Raw genomic sequence first — 15,855 nt, forward strand, 5'->3', positions numbered from 1 at the left:
ACTGAGACACACAGACAGGCAGAGAGACCACCCCAGCAAATTACACTGAGCACTGAGACACACAGACAGGCAGAGAGACCACCCCAGCAAATTACACTGAGCACTGAGACACACAGACAGGCAGAGAGACCACCCCAGCAAATTACACTGAGCACTGAGACACACAGACAGGCAGAGAGACCACCCCAGCAAATTACACTGAGCACTGAGACACACAGACAGGCAGAGAGACCACCCCAGCAAATTACACTGAGCACTGAGACACACACAGACAGGCAGAGAGACCACCCCCAGCAAATTACACTGAGCACTGAGACACACAGACAGGCAGAGAGACCACCCCAGCAAATTACACTGAGCACTGAGACACACAGACAGGCAGAGAGACCACCCCAGCAAATTACACTGAGCACTGAGACACACAGACAGGCAGAGAGACCACCCTAGCAAATTACACTGAGCACTGAGACACACAGACAGGCAGAGAGACCACCCCAGCAAATTACACTGAGCACTGAGACACACAGACAGGCAGAGAGACCACCCCAGCAAATTACACTGAGCACTGAGACACACAGACAGGCAGAGAGACCACCCCAGCAAATTACACTGAGCACTGAGACACACAGACAGGCAGAGAGACCACCCCAGCAAATTACACTGAGCACTGAGACACACAGACAGGCAGAGAGACCACCCCAGCAAATTACACTGAGCACTGAGACACACAGACAGGCAGAGAGACCACCCCAGCAAATTACACTGAGCACTGAGACACACAGACAGGCAGAGAGACCACCCTAGCAAATTACAGTGAGCACTGAGACACACAGACAGGCAGAGAGACCACCCCAGCAAATTACACTGAGCACTGAGACACACAGACAGGCAGAGAGACCACCCCAGCAAACTACAGTGAGCACTGAGACACACAGACAGGCAGAGAGACCACCCTAGCAAATTACACTGAGCACTGAGACACACAGACAGGCAGAGAGACCACCCCAGCAAATTACACTGAGCACTGAGACACACAGACAGGCAGAGAGACCACCCCAGCAAATTACACTGAGCACTGAGACACACAGACAGGCAGAGAGACCACCCCAGCAAATTACACTGAGCACTGAGACACACAGACAGGCAGAGAGACCACCCCAGCAAATTACACTGAGCACTGAGACACACAGACAGGCAGAGAGACCACCCCAGCAAATTACACTGAGCACTGAGACACACAGACAGGCAGAGAGACCACCCTACAAATTACAGTGAGCACTGAGACACACAGACAGGCAGAGAGACCACCCCAGCAAATTACACTGAGCACTGAGACACACAGACAGGCAGAGAGACCACCCCAGCAAATTACACTGAGCACTGAGACACACAGAATCAGTGGTATTGTCCGCTCTCTGTGTGGGGCGTTTACTATGACTGTGACTCTGTGTGACTGGCCGTCTCTATGGTGGGATCGTTTAATGTCACTCGGCGACTCTGTGTGTTGTCCGTATTCTGGTTGGGGTCGTTTAATGGTGACTGGTGACTTGTGTTGTTCTGTCCGTCTTCTTGGTGGGGTAGTTTAATGTTGACTCGTGACTCTGTGTGTTGACATAAGAACATAAGAAAGTTTACAAACGAGAGGAGGCCATTCGGCCCATCTTGCTCGTTTGGTTGTTAGTAGCTTATTGATCCCAAAATCTCATCAAGCAGCTTCTTGAAGGATCCCAGGGTGTCAGCTTCAACAACATTACTGGGGAGTTGATTCCAGACCCTCACAATTCTCTGTGTAAAAAAGTGTCTCCTATTTTTCTGTTCTGAATGCCCCTTTTTCTAAACTCCATTTGTGACCCCTGGTCCTTGTTTCTTTTTTCAGGCTGAAAAAGTCCCTTGGGTCGACACTGTCAATACCTTTTAGAATTTTGAATGCTTGAATTAGGTCGCCACGTAGTCTTCTTTGTTCAAGACTGAACAGATTCAATTCTTTTAGCCTGTCTGCATATGACATGCCTTTTAAGCCAGGAATAATTCTGGTCGCTCTTCTTTGCACTCTTTCTAGAGCAGCAATATCTTTTTTATAGCGAGGTGACCAGAACTGCACACAATATTCAAGATGAGGTCTTACTAGTGCATTGTACAGTTTTAACATTACTTCCCTTGATTTAAATTCAACACTTTTCACAATGTATCCGAGCATCTTGTTAGCCTTTTTTATAGCTTCCCCACATTGTCTAGATGAAGACATTTCTGAGTCAACAAAAAACTCCTAGGTCTTTTTCATAGATTCCTTCTCCAATTTCAATATCTCCCATATGATATTTATAATGTACATTTTTATTTCCTGCATGCAGTACCTTACACTTTTCTCTATTAAATGTCATTTGCCATGTGTCTGCCCAGTTCTGAATCTTGTCTAGATCATTTTGAATGACCTTTGCTGCTGCAACAGTGTTTGCCACTCCTCCTACTTTTGTGTCGTCTGCAAATTTAACAAGTTTGCTTACTATACCAGAATCTAAATCATTAATGTAGATTAGGAATAGCAGAGGACCTAATACTGATCCCTGTGGTACACCGCTGGTTACCACACTCCATTCTGAGGTTTTTCCTCTAATCAGTACTTTCTGTTTTCTACATGTTAACCACTCCCTAATCCATGTACATGTGTTTCCTTGAATCCCAACTGCGTTCAGTTTGAGAATTAATCTTTTGTGCGGGACTTTGTCAAAAGCTTTCTGGAAATCTAAATAAACCATGTCATATGCTTTGCAATTATCCATTATCGATGTTGCATCCTCAAAAAAATCAAGCAAGTTAGTTAGACACGATCTCCCTTTCCTAAAACCATGTTGACTGTCTCCCAGTACCCTGTTACCATATAGGTAATTTTCCATTTTGGATCTTATTATAGTTTCCATAAGTTTGCATATAATAGAAGTCAGGCTTACTGGTCTGTAGTTACCTGGTTCAGTTTTGTTTCCCTTTTTGTGGATCGGTATTACGTTTGCAATTTTCCAGTCTGTCGGTACCACCCCTGTGTCAAGAGACTGCTGCATGATCTTGGTTAGCGGTTTGTAAATTACTTCTTTCATTTCTTTGAGTACTACTGGGAGGATCTCATCCGGCCCAGGGGATTTGTTTATTTTAAGAGCTCCTAGTCCCTTTAACACTTCTGCCTCAGTTATGCTAAAGTTATTTAAAACTGGATAGGAACTGGATGACATGTGGGGCATGTTGTCAGTATCTTCCTTTGTAAAAACTTGTGAAAAGTAATCATTTAACATATTTGCTATTTTTTTTTTTCTTCCTCTACGATTTTGCCATTTGTATCTCTTAAACATTTAATCTCCTCTTTGAATGTTCTCTTGCTGTTATAATATTGGAAAAACATTTTGGAATTGGTTTTAGCTCCCTTAGCAATGTTCATTTCTATTTCTCTCTTGGCCTTTCTAACTTCCTTTTTGACTTGCGTTTGCAGTTCTGTGTACTCTTTCTGTGTACTTTCTTTTTGGTCCTTTTTTAATGCTCTGTAAAGTGTCTTTTTTCGCTGAATATTTTTTTTAATTGATCTATTAAACCATTTTGGCAATTTAGTTTTACATTTAGATTTGTCTACTTTAGGGATATAATTGTTTTGCGCCTCTAGTAGTACATTTTTGAAGAACAACCATCCTTCTTCTGTGGGTGTTTTCTCTATTTTACTCCAATCTACTTCTGTTAGTCTCTGTTTCATACCTTCATAGTTTGCTTTTCTAAAATTATAAACCTTAGCTTTAGTCCTTACTTTTGGGGTTTTAAAAAACTCTTCAAATGAGACCATGTTGTGGTCTGAGTTTGCCAGTGGTTCTCTGACCTCTGTTTTAGTTATTCTATCTTCGTTATTTGAAAAGTCTAAATCAAGGCATGCCTCCCCTCTAGTGGGTGCCTTCACAAATTGTGTTAGGAAGCAGTCATTTGTCGTTTCCACCATTTCTATTTCATCCTTCGCGCTACCCACCGGGTTTTCCCATTTTATTTGGGGGAAGTTGAAATCCCCCATTAGTATGGCTTCTCCTTTGCTACACACATTTCTAATGTCATTGTATAACAGATTATTGTGCTCACCGTCTGAATCTGGCGGTCTATAGCATGCTCCTATTATTATGCCTTTTGAATTTTTGTCTGTTATTCTGACCCTACAGGCACTGCTTTCATTGTACTCCCCCTCAGGACAATCACAACACCTGATTTTAGTCCTTCATATGTTTCAAGGTGCATGTCTGTGTGCCTGCGTGCCTGTGTGCGTGCCTGCGTGTGTGCCTGCATGACCTTGTCCCCTGTGTCACCGTGTCCTCTCTGTCTGTCCCATCAGGGTCCCAACCCCTACAACAACACATCCTTGCTTGAGGAGAGCGGGCTGCATCGCATCACCCTGGGGGCCTCGACCATCTCCTCCGTGAGCAGCGTGCGCTCAGCACACACACACTCCAGCCAGAGAGCTGGGTACCTGAGGTGAGAGAGAGGGGAGAGGGGATCTCATACAGGGCTGTAAAGACACTGAGGAGGGAGAGAGGATGTCTGATTATTTGTCAGTGATCGTGTCTTGCTTGTCTGATGGATCTGAGGTCAGTGAAGGTACAGGGAGCATTCCCAGTAACGAGATGCTGTCTCCCCTGCAGAGAGACCCTGCTGGCTCGACAGGGCTGCGCGCTGGAGCACAACCTGCTGGGACCCACTGGAGCCACAGACCTGGACGTGGCCATGTTCCACCGGGACGGAGGTGAGGCTGGGCACGGGAGCCACTGAAACACACTGTGGGGTTCTATTGAAAGCTTGAGCATTCTGGTGATGTGGCTGAGGTACTGTGCAAACGTGATCAGGCTAAAGCATAGGACAGTGAAATAAGGTATTGTGAAAGCACAGAGAGATCTGGTGAAGCATGGTAAAAAACATGCCAGCCAGGGTAAGCAGTGGTAGATGCACATAACCATGGGAAAGGTATGGGGTGGGGCTGCAGAATGAGCGTGCAAATTTAGTATGGGAAAGTTTGTAAGATGAAGCGCATCTAATCACCCCCAGGAGACGACTCGGACTCGGACTCAGACCTGTCCCTTGAGGAGGAGCGCAGTCTGTCCATCCCGTCCTCCGAGAGCGAAGACAACGTGCATCTCCGCGGGAGGATCCAGCGCCGATTCAAACGCACCAATCAGAGCGAGCGTTTGCTCTCTGACCCCGCCCACAGCACAGCCAAAGGTAACTCCCCTCTCCCACCTCTCTCACAGTCCCATCCTACTGCACAAAAGACACTCCCACAGACCACACCCCATCACTGCAGTCTGGCCAGGCCAGGGACTCTGCTCTCAGACATGGAGTCCAGGGGAACTGGGAGCCTACTGGAACCAGTGAGGACTGTACTGGGAAAGGGTGCTTCAGACCAACTAGTGTGAGTGAGTGTATCAGTGTGTGTGTCAGTGTGTGAGTTTGTCAGTGTGTGTGTGAGTGAGTGTATCAATGTGTGTATCAGTGTGTGTATTAGTGAGTGTGTGTGTGTGTGTGTGTGTGAGTGTGTCAATGTGAGTGTGTCAGTGTGTGTGTGAGTGTGTCAGTGTGTGTTTGAGTGTATGTGAGTGTATCAGTGTGTCTCAGTGAGTGTGACTGTGTCGGATGGCATGTCAGTGTGATTGATGGCATGTCAGTGTGATTGATGGCGTGATTGAGCATCTCTGTCTGTCTTGCAGATCTGGGCGGCAATGATTTGCTCTCCTATTGGCCGGCCCTGGGGGAGTGTGAGGTGCACTCACTGCACAAGTGGGGCTCTGAGCGCCGGCTGGGTGTTGACTTCAGCAAAGATGCGGCCAATAACAACCAGCTGGAGCCATCTCTAACCAGCGGGGATGAGAACAGTGTGACACACAGGCACCGTAAAGGTGATTCGCACAAACAACCTGGCAACCTCCTTCCACCCTGCGCCCTGCACCCTCTACTCTGCACCCTCCACCCTGCACCCTGCACCCTCCACCCTGCATCCTGCACCCTCTACCCTGCACCCTGCACCCTGCGCTATCATTGCACACAGCACAGAGCACACTGCACTCTCACTGCACACAGAGCACACAGCACACTGCACTCTCACTGCACACAGAGCACAGAGCACACTGCACTCTCACTGCACACAGAGCACACTGCACTCTCGCTGCACACAGAGCACACTGCACTCTCACTACACACAGGGCGCAGAGCACACTGCACTCTCACTGCACACAGAGCACACTGCACTCTCGCTGCACACAGAGCACACTGCACTCTCACTACACACAGGGCGCAGAGCACACTGCACTCTCACTGCACACAGAGCGCACTGCGCTCTCGCTGCACACAGAGCACACTGCGCTCTCACTGCACACAGAGCGCAGAGCACACTGCACTCTCAATGCACACAGAGCTCAGAGCACACTGCACTCTTGTTGCACAGATAGCACACTGCGCTCTCACTGCACAGAGCACAGAGCACACTGCTCTCTCGCTGCATACATAGCACACTGCACTCTCACTGCGCACAGAGCGCGGAGCACACTGCGCTCTCACTGCACGCAGAGCACACTGCACTCTCACTGCACACTGCACTCTCACTGCACACAGAGCGCACTGCGCTCTCACTGCACACAGAGCGCACTGCGCTCTCACTGCACATAGAGCTCAGAGCACACTGCACTCTTGCTGCACAGAGAGCACACTGCGCTCTCACTGCACACAGAGAACACAGCGCACTGCACTCTCACTGCACACGGAGCACAGAGCACACTGCGCTCTTCCTGCACACATAGCGCACTGCACTCTCACTGTGCGCAGAGCACACTTCGCTCTCACTGCGCAGAGCACACTGCACTCTCGATGCGCACAGAGCACACTGCACTCTGACTGCACACAGGGCACACTGCACTCTCACTGCACACAGAGCACACTGCGCTCTCACGGCACACAGAGCGCACTGCACTATCACTGCGCACAGAGCGCAGAGCACACTGCGCTCTCACTGCACACAGAGCACACTGCGCTCTCACTGCACACAGAGCACAGAGCAGACTTCGCTCTCACTGCGCAGAGCACACTGCGCTCTCCCTGCACACAGAGCACACTGCACTCTCACTGCACACAAAGCACACTGCACTCTCGCTTCACGCAGAGCGCAGAGCACACTGCACTCTCGATACGCACAGAGCGCAGCGCACACTGTGCTCTCACTGCACACAGAGCACACTGCACTCTCACTGCGCACAGAGCACACTGCACTCTCGCTGCACACAGAGCACACTGCACTCTCACTGCACACAGAGCGCACTGCACTCTCGCTGCACAGAGCACACTGCACTCTCGCTGCGCACAGAGCGCAGAGCACACTGCGCTCTCACTGCACACAGAGTGCAGAGCACACTGCACTCTCACTGCACAGAGCGCACTGCACTCTCGCTGCACACAGAGCACAGAGCACACTGCGTTCTCACTGCACAGAGCACACTGCACTCTCGCTGCGCACAGAGCGCAGAGCACACTGCACTCTCACTGCACTCTCGCTGCGCACAGAGCACACTGCGCTCTCGCTGCACACAGAGCACACTGTGCTCTCACTGCACAGAGCACACTGCACTCTCACTGCACACAGAGCACACTGCACTCTCGCTTCACGCAGAGCACAGAGCACACTGCAGTCTCACTGCACACAGAGCACACTGCACTCTCACTTCACGCAGAGCGCAGAGCACACTGCACTCTCGCTGAGCACAGAGCACACTGCGCTCTCACTGCACACAGAGTGCACTGCACTCTCACTGCGCACAGAGCGCAGAGCACACTGCGCTCTCACTGCACACAGAGCACGCTGCACTCTCACAACACAGAGCACACTGCACTCTCGCTTCACGCAGAGCGCAGAGCACACTGCACTCTCGCGTCACGCAGAGCACAGAGCACACTGCAGTCTCACTGCACACAGAGCACACTGCACTCTCACTTCACGCAGAGCGCAGAGCACACTGCACTCTCGCTGAGCACAGAGCACACTGCGCTCTCACTGCACACAGAGCACACTGCACTCTCACTGCGCACAGAGCGCAGAGCACATTGCACTCTCACTGCACACAGAGCACGCTGCACTCTCACTGCGCAGAGCACACTGCACTCTCGCTGCACACAGAGCACACTGCACTCTCGCTGCACACAGAGCACACTGCACTCTCGCTGTGCACAGAGCGCAGAGCACACTGCGCTCTCACTGCACACAGAGCGCAGAGCACACTGCACTCTCACTGCACAGAGCACACTGCACTCTCACTGCACACAGAGCACAGAGCACACTGCACTCTCACTGCACAGAGCACACTGCACTCTCACTGCACACAGAGCACACTGCACTCTCACTGCACAGAGCACACTGCACTCTCGCTGCACACAGAGCACACTGCGCTCTCGCTGCACACAGAGCACACTGCACTCTCACTGCACAGAGCACACTGCACTCTCACTGCACACAGAGCACACTGCACTCTCGCTGCACACAGAGCACACTGCACTCTCGCTGCACACAGAGCGCAGAGCACACTGCGCTCTCACTGCACACAGAGCACACTGCTCTCACTGCACAGAGCACACTGCACTCTCACTGCACAGAGCACACTGCACTCTCACTGCACACAGAGCACACTGCACTCTCGCTGCACACAGAGCACAGAGCACACTGCACTCTCACTGCACACAGAGCACAGAGCACACTGCACTCTCACTGCACAGAGCACACTGCACTCTCGCTGCGTGCAGAGCACAGAGCACACTGCACTCTCACTGCACACAGAGCACACTGCACTCTCACTGCACACAGAGCACACTGTGCTCTCACTGCACACAGAGCACACTGTGCTCTCACTGTGCACAGAGCACAGAGCACACTGCACTCTCACTGCACACAGAGCACACTGCACTCTCGCTGTGCACAGAGCGCAGAGCACACTGTGCTCTCACTGTACAGAGCACACTGCACTCTCACTGCACACAGAGCACACTGCGCTCTCACTGCACACAGAGCACACTGTGCTCTCACTGCGCACAGAGCGCACTGCACTCTCACTGCACAGAGCACACTGCACTCTCACTGCGCACAGAGCACACTGCGCTCTCACTGCACAGAGCACACTGCGCTCTCGCTGCACACAGAGCACACTGCACTCTCGCTGCGCACAGATCACTCTCGCTGCACACAGAGCGCAGAGCGCACTGGACTCTCACTGCACACAGAGCGCGGAGCACACTGCGCTCTCACTGCACACAGAGCGCGGAGCACACTGCGCTCTCGTTGCGTGCAGAGCGCACTGCGCTCTCACTGCACACAGAGCACACTGCGCTCTCACTGCGCACAGAGCGCGCTGCGCTGTCACTGCACATAGAGCGCAGAGCGCACTGCGCTCTCACTGCACACAGAGTGCACTGCACTCTCGCTGCACACAGCACACTGCATTCTCACTGCACACAGAGTGCAGAGTGCACTGCGCTCTCACTGCACACAGAGCACAGAGCACACTGCGCTCTCACTGCACACAGGGCGCACTGCGCTCTCGCTGCACACAGAGCACAGAGCACACTGCGCTCTCACTGCACACAGAGCACAGAGCACACTGCGCTCTCACTGCACACAGAGCGCACTGCACTCTCACTGCACACAGAGCACACTGCACTCTCACTGCACACAGAGCACACTGCACTCTCACTGCACACTTGCAGAACTCACACTCTTCCTCTCTCCTCACACAGGAATCCTGAAGAACCCCTTCCCCTGTTCTCCAGCCCTACAGGGCCTGTCGTCGATGGGCCGGGTCCCGAGCGAGCTGTCCTGGTACAAGACCTCCACGCTGGGGCATCGGGCCGTGCCGGCGGCCTCATACGGGCGCATGTACTCTGGGACGGGCAGCCTGTCCCAGCCGGCCAGCCGCTACTCGTCCCGGGAGCAGCTGGACTCCCTGGCGCGCCGGCAGCTGTCCCGCGAGGCCCTGAGCCACCGCCACGCCGCTTCACGAGACTGCCTGGAGGCCGTGCCCAGCAGACATGCCCCGCGGGAGAGCCTGGAGGCAGGGGGCTGGCTCAACAGCACCCTCCCCCGCAGGGGGGGCTCCAGAGACCACCTGGAGGCGCTGCCCAGCAGAGCACAGCAGCCCTGCAGAGAGTGGCTGAACACGCTGCCGACCCGCCAGCTCTCGAGAGACCCCTCACCCTCCCTGCATGTGCCCTCCAGACATGCATCCCGTGAGCCGCTGGAGCTTCTGTCCCGCTGGCAGGGCTCGCGGGAGAGGCTGGACTGCGCGCCCCCCTGTAGGTACCTGTCCCGAGAGGCGCTGGAGCCTCCGAGCCGCCATCCCTCCACTGAGCAGCTGGACATCCTCTCCTCCATCCTGGCCTCCTTCAGCTCCTCTGTACTTTCCTCCTCCTCCTCCTCTGCTCCACAGGGGGCCACCATCACTCCATCCTGCACTGCAGCCGGCCAGACCTCTCCCCCACCTCCCGCGCCCTGCTCCTCCATCCCACGCTCCGCAACCTCACACAGCATCTCGGAGCTCTCCCCCAACTCAGAGTAAGTAGCTCCTCTATAACCCGCTCCCTCTCCATCTGTCTCCCTCTCCCTCTCCCCCTCTCTCCCTCTCTCATTTCTCTCTCATTTCTCTGATTCTCCCTCATATCTCTCTCTCTCTGATTCTCTCGCTCTGATTCTCTCCGATTCTCTCGTATCTCTGTGTCTCATTTCTCTCTTATATCTCTCTCTGATTCTCGCTCTTGTATCTAGTTCTGATTCTTTCTCTCTGATTCTCTCTTTGATTCTCTCTCTGATTCTCTCTCTTATATCTCTCTCTGATTCTCTCTCATATCTCTGATTCTCTCCTGTATCTCTCTGATTCTCTCTCATATCTCTCTGATTCTCTCTTGTATCTCTGGCTTGTTTTTTCTCTTATTCTCTCTCCTATCTCTCTGATTCTCTCTGATTCTCACTTGTATCTCTCTGATTCTCTCTCTCTCTGATTCTCTCTCTGATTCTCTCATATCTCTCTGATTCTCTCTTATCTCTGTCTTGTTTTTTCTCTGATTCTCTCTCTCTGATTCACACTCGTATCTCTGATTCTTTCGCTGATTCTCTCTCATATCTGTCTTGTTTTTTCTCTAATTCTCTCTCTCTGATTCTCTCTTGTATCTCTCTGATTCTCTCTCTTGTATCTCTCTGATTCTGTCTTGTATCTCTGTCTTGTTTTTTCTCTGATTCTTTGCTTTATTTCAGAGTAACAAGAGCTGAAGGACAGTCTTGATGACATCCCCAAAAACATCCCAGAATTCAGTGTGTCTGTGAATCCCGGCTGGTGCAAGACCCACCCACTCTGCTGACCCACAGAAAGCTGAGGTCAGTGCTGATGGAGCTGGGAATGCTGGGATGGCAGAGGACTGCCTCTGTGTTTGTCCCTGCTGGGATGGCAGGACTGAGGAGAACTGGGAGCACACAACTCAAATCTTCCATATCACCCATCTCCCACATCTCCAATGAACAGGAGACAGAGAGAAACACAAACGAACAAAACACCAAGACTTTTTTTTATACATTTTGTATCTTTTTCATCAGAGAAGAAAACAAATATTTCTATGATCTTGTTTTTAAAGCTGCTTTAGCGATGTTGTTTTTGTTGCTGCTGTGTAGAGTTTGAACACTGGGGGGCGAGAGAGAGCAGCCCAGGAAGGACTGGAGGGAACTCCTTCTCTACTGCAGTAACAGAGACTGGCCACAAGAGGGAGACAAAGAGAGAGAGAGAGTAGGAATGTAACACTGAGACCACTGCAGTAACAGAGACTGACCACAAGAGGAAGAGAGCGTAGGACTGTAGAACTCTCTCTAAGTCTCTCTGTCCTTCCTGTCCTGTCCTGGACACCGCGTCTGTCTCTCATACACATGTTAAGCCTCACATTCCCATACACAACGACCAGGGTGGAAGCAGGGAGGGTTACAGGAAGCAATGTTTATTTCCATTGAACAACAACAATACAAAACAAACTGTTTGTAATTGTACTGAATAAAAAATAAATACATGAATAAGTAATATAAAAAATAAAGAAGTAATGGGAAGCATATGAGTGGACATGCTAGCCCTCTCCCCGCCTGCTCCCTCACACACGCTGCAGATCACTCCTGTCTGCCCTCTCCCTCACACACGCCGCAGTCCGCTCCCTGCCTCACACGCTGCAGTCCGCTCCCCGCCCTCTCCCTCACACACACCGCAGTCCGCTCCCCGCCCGCTCCCTCACACACACCGCAGTCCGCTCCCCGCCCGCTCCCTCACACACACCGCAGTCCGCTCCCCGCCCTCTCCCTCACACACACCGCAGTCCGCTCCCCGCCCGCTCCCTCACACACGCCGCAGTCCGCTCCCCGCCCGCTCCCCGCCCGCTCCCTCACACACGCCGCAGTCCGCTCCCCGCCCGCTCCCTCACACACGCCGCAGTCCGCTCCCCGCCCGCTCCCTCACACACGGTGCAGTCCACTCCTGTCTGCCCTCTCCCTCACACACGCCGCAGTCCACTCCCTGCCTCACACGCTGCAGTCCGCTCCCCGCCCTCTCCCTCACACACACCGCAGTCCGCTCCCCGCCCGCTCCCTCACACACGCCGCAGTCCGCTCCCCGCCCGCTCCCTCACACACGCCGCAGTCCGCTCCCCGCCCGCTCCCTCACACACGCCGCAGTCCGCTCCCCGCCCTCTCCCTCACACACGCCGCAGTCCGCTCCCCGCCCGCTCCCTCACACACGCTGCAGTCCGCTCCCCGCCCGCTCCCTCACACACGCCGCAGTCCGCTCCCCGCCCGCTCCCTCACACACGCTGCAGTCCACTCCTGTCTGCCCTCTCCCTCACACACGCCGCAGTCCGCTCCCTGCCTCACACGCTGCAGTCCGCTCCCCGCCCTCTCCCTCACACACGCCGCAGTCCGCTCCCCGCCCGCTCCCTCACACACGCCGCAGTCCGCTCCCCGCCCGCTCCCTCACACACGCCGCAGTCCGCTCCCCGCCCGCTCCCTCACACACGCTGCAGTCCACTCCTGTCTGCCCTCTCCCTCACACACGCCGCAGTCCGCTCCCCGCCCGCTCCCTCACACACGCCGCAGTCCGCTCCCCACACGCGCTCCCCGCCCGCTCCCTCACACACGCCGCAGTCCGCTCCTCGCCCGCTCCCTCACACACGCCGCAGTCCGCTCCTCGCCCTCTCCCTCACACACGCTGCAGTCCACTCCTGTCTGCCCTCTCCCTCACACACGCCGCAGTCCGCTCCTCGCCCGCTCCCTCACACACGCTGCAGTCCGCTCCCCGCCCGCTCCCTCACACACGCCGCAGTCCGCTCCCCGCCCGCTCCCCGCCCGCTCCCTCACACACGCTGCAGTCCACTCCTGTCTGCCCTCTCCCTCACACACGCCGCAGTCCGCTCCTCGCCCGCTCCCTCACACACGCTGCAGTCCGCTCCCCGCCCGCTCCCTCACACACGCTGCAGTCCACTCCTGTCTGCCCGCTCCCTCACACACACCGCAGTCCGCTCCCTGCCTCACACGCTGCAGTCCGCTCCCTGCCTCACACACTTATTTATGAATTCATCTATTTATTTCTTATTTTTCTTTGTTTTTAATATGCTTTGATTCACTGTCAGCTGCTTTATTTTTTAAAGTTGTTTTTTGTGAGCGGGAGGATTTACACAGCGGTAGAGAAAGAGAGAGAGAGAGAGAATTAAATGTTGTGTTTTCAAATGTGTCCGTTTTAAGAAATAATAAATATTGCTCCTTTGATTGTGTAAAAATGTACAAGAGCCAAGTTTGGAAATTAAAATGACAAATTGTACACCTGCGTCTGTCTCTGCTTGTTTCTCTTTGAAAATGGTCCTGTGATCAGTGACCCTGTCTATTGCTTCACTGAGCGGTCCTGTGATCGGTGACCCTGTCTATTGCTTCACTGAGCGGTCCTGTGATCGGTGACCCTGTCTATTGCTTCACTGAGCGGTCCTGTGATCGGTGACCCTGTCTATTGCTTCACTGAGCGGTCCTGTGATCGGTGACCCTGTCTATTGCTTCACTGAGCGGTCCTGTGATCAGTGACCCTGTCTATTGCTTCACTGAGCGGTCCTGTGATCTGTGACCCTGTCTATTGCTTCACTGAGCGGTCCTGTGATCGGTGACCCTGTCTATTGCTTCACTGAGCGGTCCTGTGATCAGTGACCCTGTCTATTGCTTCACTGAGCGGTCCTGTGATCAGTGACCCTGTCTATTGCTTCACTGAGCAGTCCTGTGATCAGTGACCCTGTCTATTGCTTCACTGAGCAGTCCTGTGATCAGTGACCCTGTCTATTGCTTTACTGAGCGGTCCTGTGATCAGTGACCCTGTCTATTGCTTCACTGAGCGGTCCTGTGATCGGTGACCCTGTCTATTGCTTCACTGAGCGGTCCTGTGATCGGTGACCCTGTCTATTGCTTCACTGAGCGGTCCTGTGATCAGTGATTTACACATTGCCTGTACAGTTGAAGGATCTGATGTAAGAATGCGTTGTGTTTGCAGCTGTGTGTAGGAATCTCTTTTTGACTGTTTCTGAGCGATGTTGTGTTATTAAATGTTTGAATGCGTTTCAATGTTGCATTTTGCTTGTTTTTTTGTCAAAAAACAAAAAGTGATGTTGTCATGAAAAACATTTACTTTAAAGAAGAGTAGAGTTGCAAGCCAAGGGTAATATATGTGATATTGGTGATGATAAAGACCACTCACCTCAGGCAGATCAATATTAAAGTTGTTGGGTATACTCCTTCTGCATCCACGTGATCATTTGTGCACTGAGTTCAAAGCTGGGCAGGGAATTCAATGTGAACTCAAATGCCTTGTTTTTTACATGTATTGTCACAGAATCTTTGAGGCAATGTTAAAGGTAAACTCAGCAGGGGGCGAGCTGCTGGTCTGTTTCCCCATCCTTGCAACCCCTCAGCTGCACTCGTGAAGAATTCAAATACAGGGGCACGTTCTCTGGTTGGCTCAGTTGGTAGAGCATTGGCCTCTGATTCAGGTCCCACATGAGAGGCAAGGTATGTTTTTTTTCCTCATTTTCAGAAATAGTGTTTCATTTACCTCATAGAGCTACTGTATAAGAGGTTTGGGTTTGATAATCCCTCCTCTCTTCAGTGGCATGAAACTGCAATGAGATGCATGATTCTCAACTCCAGCAGTGTGCTCTCTGACAAGGGAAGTGAATCTCATACACAAGGTTACAGTGCTACACTGTCGCAAGGATCCAGGTGGTACAGTGGGCTGGTTCAATAGCCTTATCTTCCTCTCTCCTTGGCAGCCTGGGTTCAAAGCCAGTTCACGCTACAAGTGAATTGAGTTTGAAACGAGACCCACCACACAATGGCACAACATGACTAGTGTTCTCCGATTAAGAAACTGGGGAAAAAAAGCAAAACTGAAGTCTTATGTTGTGTGCTTGTTTTGTTTCCCCACAGCATCTATTTGTTTGAATCTGTCAGATACAATAGTGACTATTTTGTCGGATATTTCCAATGGTTTACACTTTGTACAAATCATTAATGTATTGGAAGGCATTTGAGAGGAGGGTAGAGCGTCTCTCTGGCTGGCTCAGGTGGTAGAGCGTCTCTCTGGCTGGCTCAGGTGGTAGAGCGTCTCTCTGGCTGGCTCAGGTGGTAGAGCGTCTCTCTGGCTGGCTCAGGTGGTAGAGCATCTCTCTGGCTGGCTCAGGTGGTAGAGTGCCGAGCTCAGGTGGTAGAGCGCTGGACTCTGACTTCCAGGGCTGCTGGTTTAAGTCCCACATGAGATACAAGTG

General features: G+C 52.5%; 2 protein-coding genes across 2 annotated transcripts in view; both read left to right on the forward strand.

The window, feature by feature from the left end:
- Positions 1 to 11,457, forward strand: part of LOC121298467 (cadherin EGF LAG seven-pass G-type receptor 3-like) — a 30,397-nt gene extending 18,940 nt beyond the window's left edge. Inside the window, exons 10-15 of the mRNA XM_041225592.1 lie at positions 4,352 to 4,491; positions 4,659 to 4,759; positions 5,059 to 5,232; positions 5,718 to 5,906; positions 9,778 to 10,591; positions 11,288 to 11,457. Of these exons, the coding sequence (XP_041081526.1) occupies positions 4,352 to 4,491; positions 4,659 to 4,759; positions 5,059 to 5,232; positions 5,718 to 5,906; positions 9,778 to 10,591; positions 11,288 to 11,315 (1,446 nt within the window). The 3' untranslated portion in view covers positions 11,316 to 11,457. The remainder of the gene's footprint in view (positions 1 to 4,351; positions 4,492 to 4,658; positions 4,760 to 5,058; positions 5,233 to 5,717; positions 5,907 to 9,777; positions 10,592 to 11,287) is intronic.
- Positions 11,458 to 11,606: 149 nt separating this feature from the next.
- On the forward strand, positions 11,607 to 14,902 carry LOC121298469 (vegetative cell wall protein gp1-like). The gene is made up of 3 exons (XM_041225593.1): positions 11,607 to 13,131; positions 13,169 to 13,316; positions 13,471 to 14,902. The coding sequence occupies exons 1-3, from the start codon at positions 12,136 to 12,138 to the stop codon at positions 13,626 to 13,628; spliced, it is 1,302 nt and encodes a 433-aa protein (XP_041081527.1). The 5' UTR covers positions 11,607 to 12,135; the 3' UTR covers positions 13,629 to 14,902.
- The last annotated feature ends 953 nt before the right edge of the window (positions 14,903 to 15,855 follow it).

Source organism: Polyodon spathula, chromosome 23 (assembly GCF_017654505.1).
Source record: "Polyodon spathula isolate WHYD16114869_AA chromosome 23, ASM1765450v1, whole genome shotgun sequence".
Classification (NCBI taxonomy): domain Eukaryota; kingdom Metazoa; phylum Chordata; class Actinopteri; order Acipenseriformes; family Polyodontidae; genus Polyodon; species Polyodon spathula.

Excerpts from the sequence above, each read along its gene's own strand:
- LOC121298469 (XM_041225593.1), top strand. The coding sequence starts at position 12,136 with ATGCTAGCCCTCTCCCCGCCTGCTCCCTCACACACGCTGCAGATCACT. Across the intron at positions 13,132-13,168 it reads GCCGCAGTCCGCTCCCCGCC|CGCTCCCCGCCCGCTCCCTC; the intron begins CGCTCCCTCACA and ends GCTCCCCACACG. Across the intron at positions 13,317-13,470 it reads ACACACGCCGCAGTCCGCTC|CTCGCCCGCTCCCTCACACA; the intron begins CTCGCCCGCTCC and ends CGCAGTCCGCTC.